General features: G+C 48.3%; 1 protein-coding gene across 1 annotated transcript; it reads left to right on the forward strand.

Annotated features, from left to right (window-relative positions):
• Positions 1-6: 6 nt before the first annotated feature.
• On the forward strand, positions 7-1,631 carry LOC119344992 (the record flags this gene model as incomplete). The annotated part of the gene is made up of 9 exons (XM_037615248.1): positions 7-66; positions 156-275; positions 417-497; positions 603-721; positions 827-928; positions 1,021-1,140; positions 1,240-1,293; positions 1,427-1,493; positions 1,578-1,631. Coding segments are annotated over 9 exons (777 nt in total), but the record flags the coding sequence as incomplete, so codon positions are not given.
• Between the last annotated feature and the right edge of the window lie 33 nt (positions 1,632-1,664).

Raw genomic sequence — 1,664 nt, forward strand, 5'->3', positions numbered from 1 at the left:
AGATTATGGGGAGCGCCGTTCAGGAACAGCAGCTCCCGCACCCCAAATGTGACGAGTTCGGCGCCGGTACATTGCATTTCTGAACTTTCTAAATGATCCAGTTGTATTTCGTCCCAGCTAAATGCATGGTCTCTTGATCAATCAATGGTTTGTAGAGTGTAGAGGTTGCAACAGCAACAAACACTGAAGAAGGGTCGGAGAGGCGGCTGCCGCCGGGGATTGTGGTCTCGGAGTCCGATCTTCACCTGCGCCGGCTCTGGGGATCCCCAACACAGGTCTTTATTCCGTGTTTAGTTCCTTCTCTGAATCTGAATGAATTCATGCATGACATTGACTGCACTTTACCTTCACTCTGTCTGAAGTGATCATGTTTCATTTCTTCTTAAAACTTCATGGTTTGATCATGCAATGCGCAGGACAGCCCGGCCCGCAAGTACCTCCTCGCCCTCGCGGTCGGGTATGGCGAGAGAGCCAATGTCAACGCAACTGTCCACAAGGTAACAAGAACTAGCAAGAGGTTCCTCAAGCTAGCACTAGATTTTGAGATGTACAACTCTATGGTCATTAGTTGTCTGACCATGATCATCAAATGAGAAGTGTAGTTCTTGGACAACTTCGACATCGTGCTGTTCCACTATGACGGCCGCACAACTGAGTGGGACATAGAGTTCAAGTGGTCGAAGAAGGTCACTCATGTCAGTGCCAGGAAACAGACCAAATGGTAAAATAACTAACTATCTGTCAAAACATTACTAATTTCAGTCCTAAGTGAAAACAGGTGCACTGACAATCTTCAGGCTTTTTCCTGAAAATAACAACAATCAAGGTGGTTCGCTAAGAGGTTCCTGCACCCGAGCATCGTGGCGCCCTACGACTACGTGTTCGTGTGGGACGAGGACCTTGGCATTGACAACTTCGCCGCGGAACCGTATGTCCCTCTAGCTATATGCTTTTCTCTGAACTCTGAATATGCATTGTGGATGATGATCAACAGGTAAGTTGTGGATGCATTGGTTGCAGGTACCTGGACATCGTGAGGAGGCATGGGCTGGAGATCTCGCAGCCGGGGCTGGACACGACCAATGGGCCGGCACCGACTTACTACATCACCGCCAGGAAAAACGGCAGCGAGATGCACAAGTAAGCATGTGCCTTCCATGATGATGCCTGGTACATTTCTAGGAAACATGTTTAGCACAGTCTGAACTTGGGTTGTGGTCTCTGTCATGCCATGAACAGGACAGATGCAGGAGGGGAGCATTGCTCGGACGTGCACAAGCGCCCGTGCAGCGGGTAATTCTAGTTAGTGAACTGAATTCTTCACTCCAGACTCATTTTGGTTTGCGACTTCTGATTTTGTTTGCGACGATCGACCTGTAGGATTGGTTGGGATTAATCAAGATGCGTGTGTATATTATGGATGCAGGTTCGTGGAGGTGATGGCGCCGGTCTTCTCTAGGGATGCTTGGAGATGCGTGTGGCATATGATCCAGGTGCACTTGCCGAGAAAATATGTTATTCCTACGATTGATATTTTTCACTTGTCTGATCTGAAATGAAGATCGAGTTGACTGCAGACTGACTTTGTCCATGCATGGGGTCTTGACTCCAATTTCTGGAGATGCGTCGATGTAAGCATAGTCAGATTATCTGAGCAGCGTTTG

Source organism: Triticum dicoccoides, unplaced genomic scaffold, assembly GCF_002162155.2.
Source record: "Triticum dicoccoides isolate Atlit2015 ecotype Zavitan unplaced genomic scaffold, WEW_v2.0 scaffold197590, whole genome shotgun sequence".
NCBI classification, from domain to species: Eukaryota; Viridiplantae; Streptophyta; class Magnoliopsida; order Poales; family Poaceae; genus Triticum; species Triticum dicoccoides.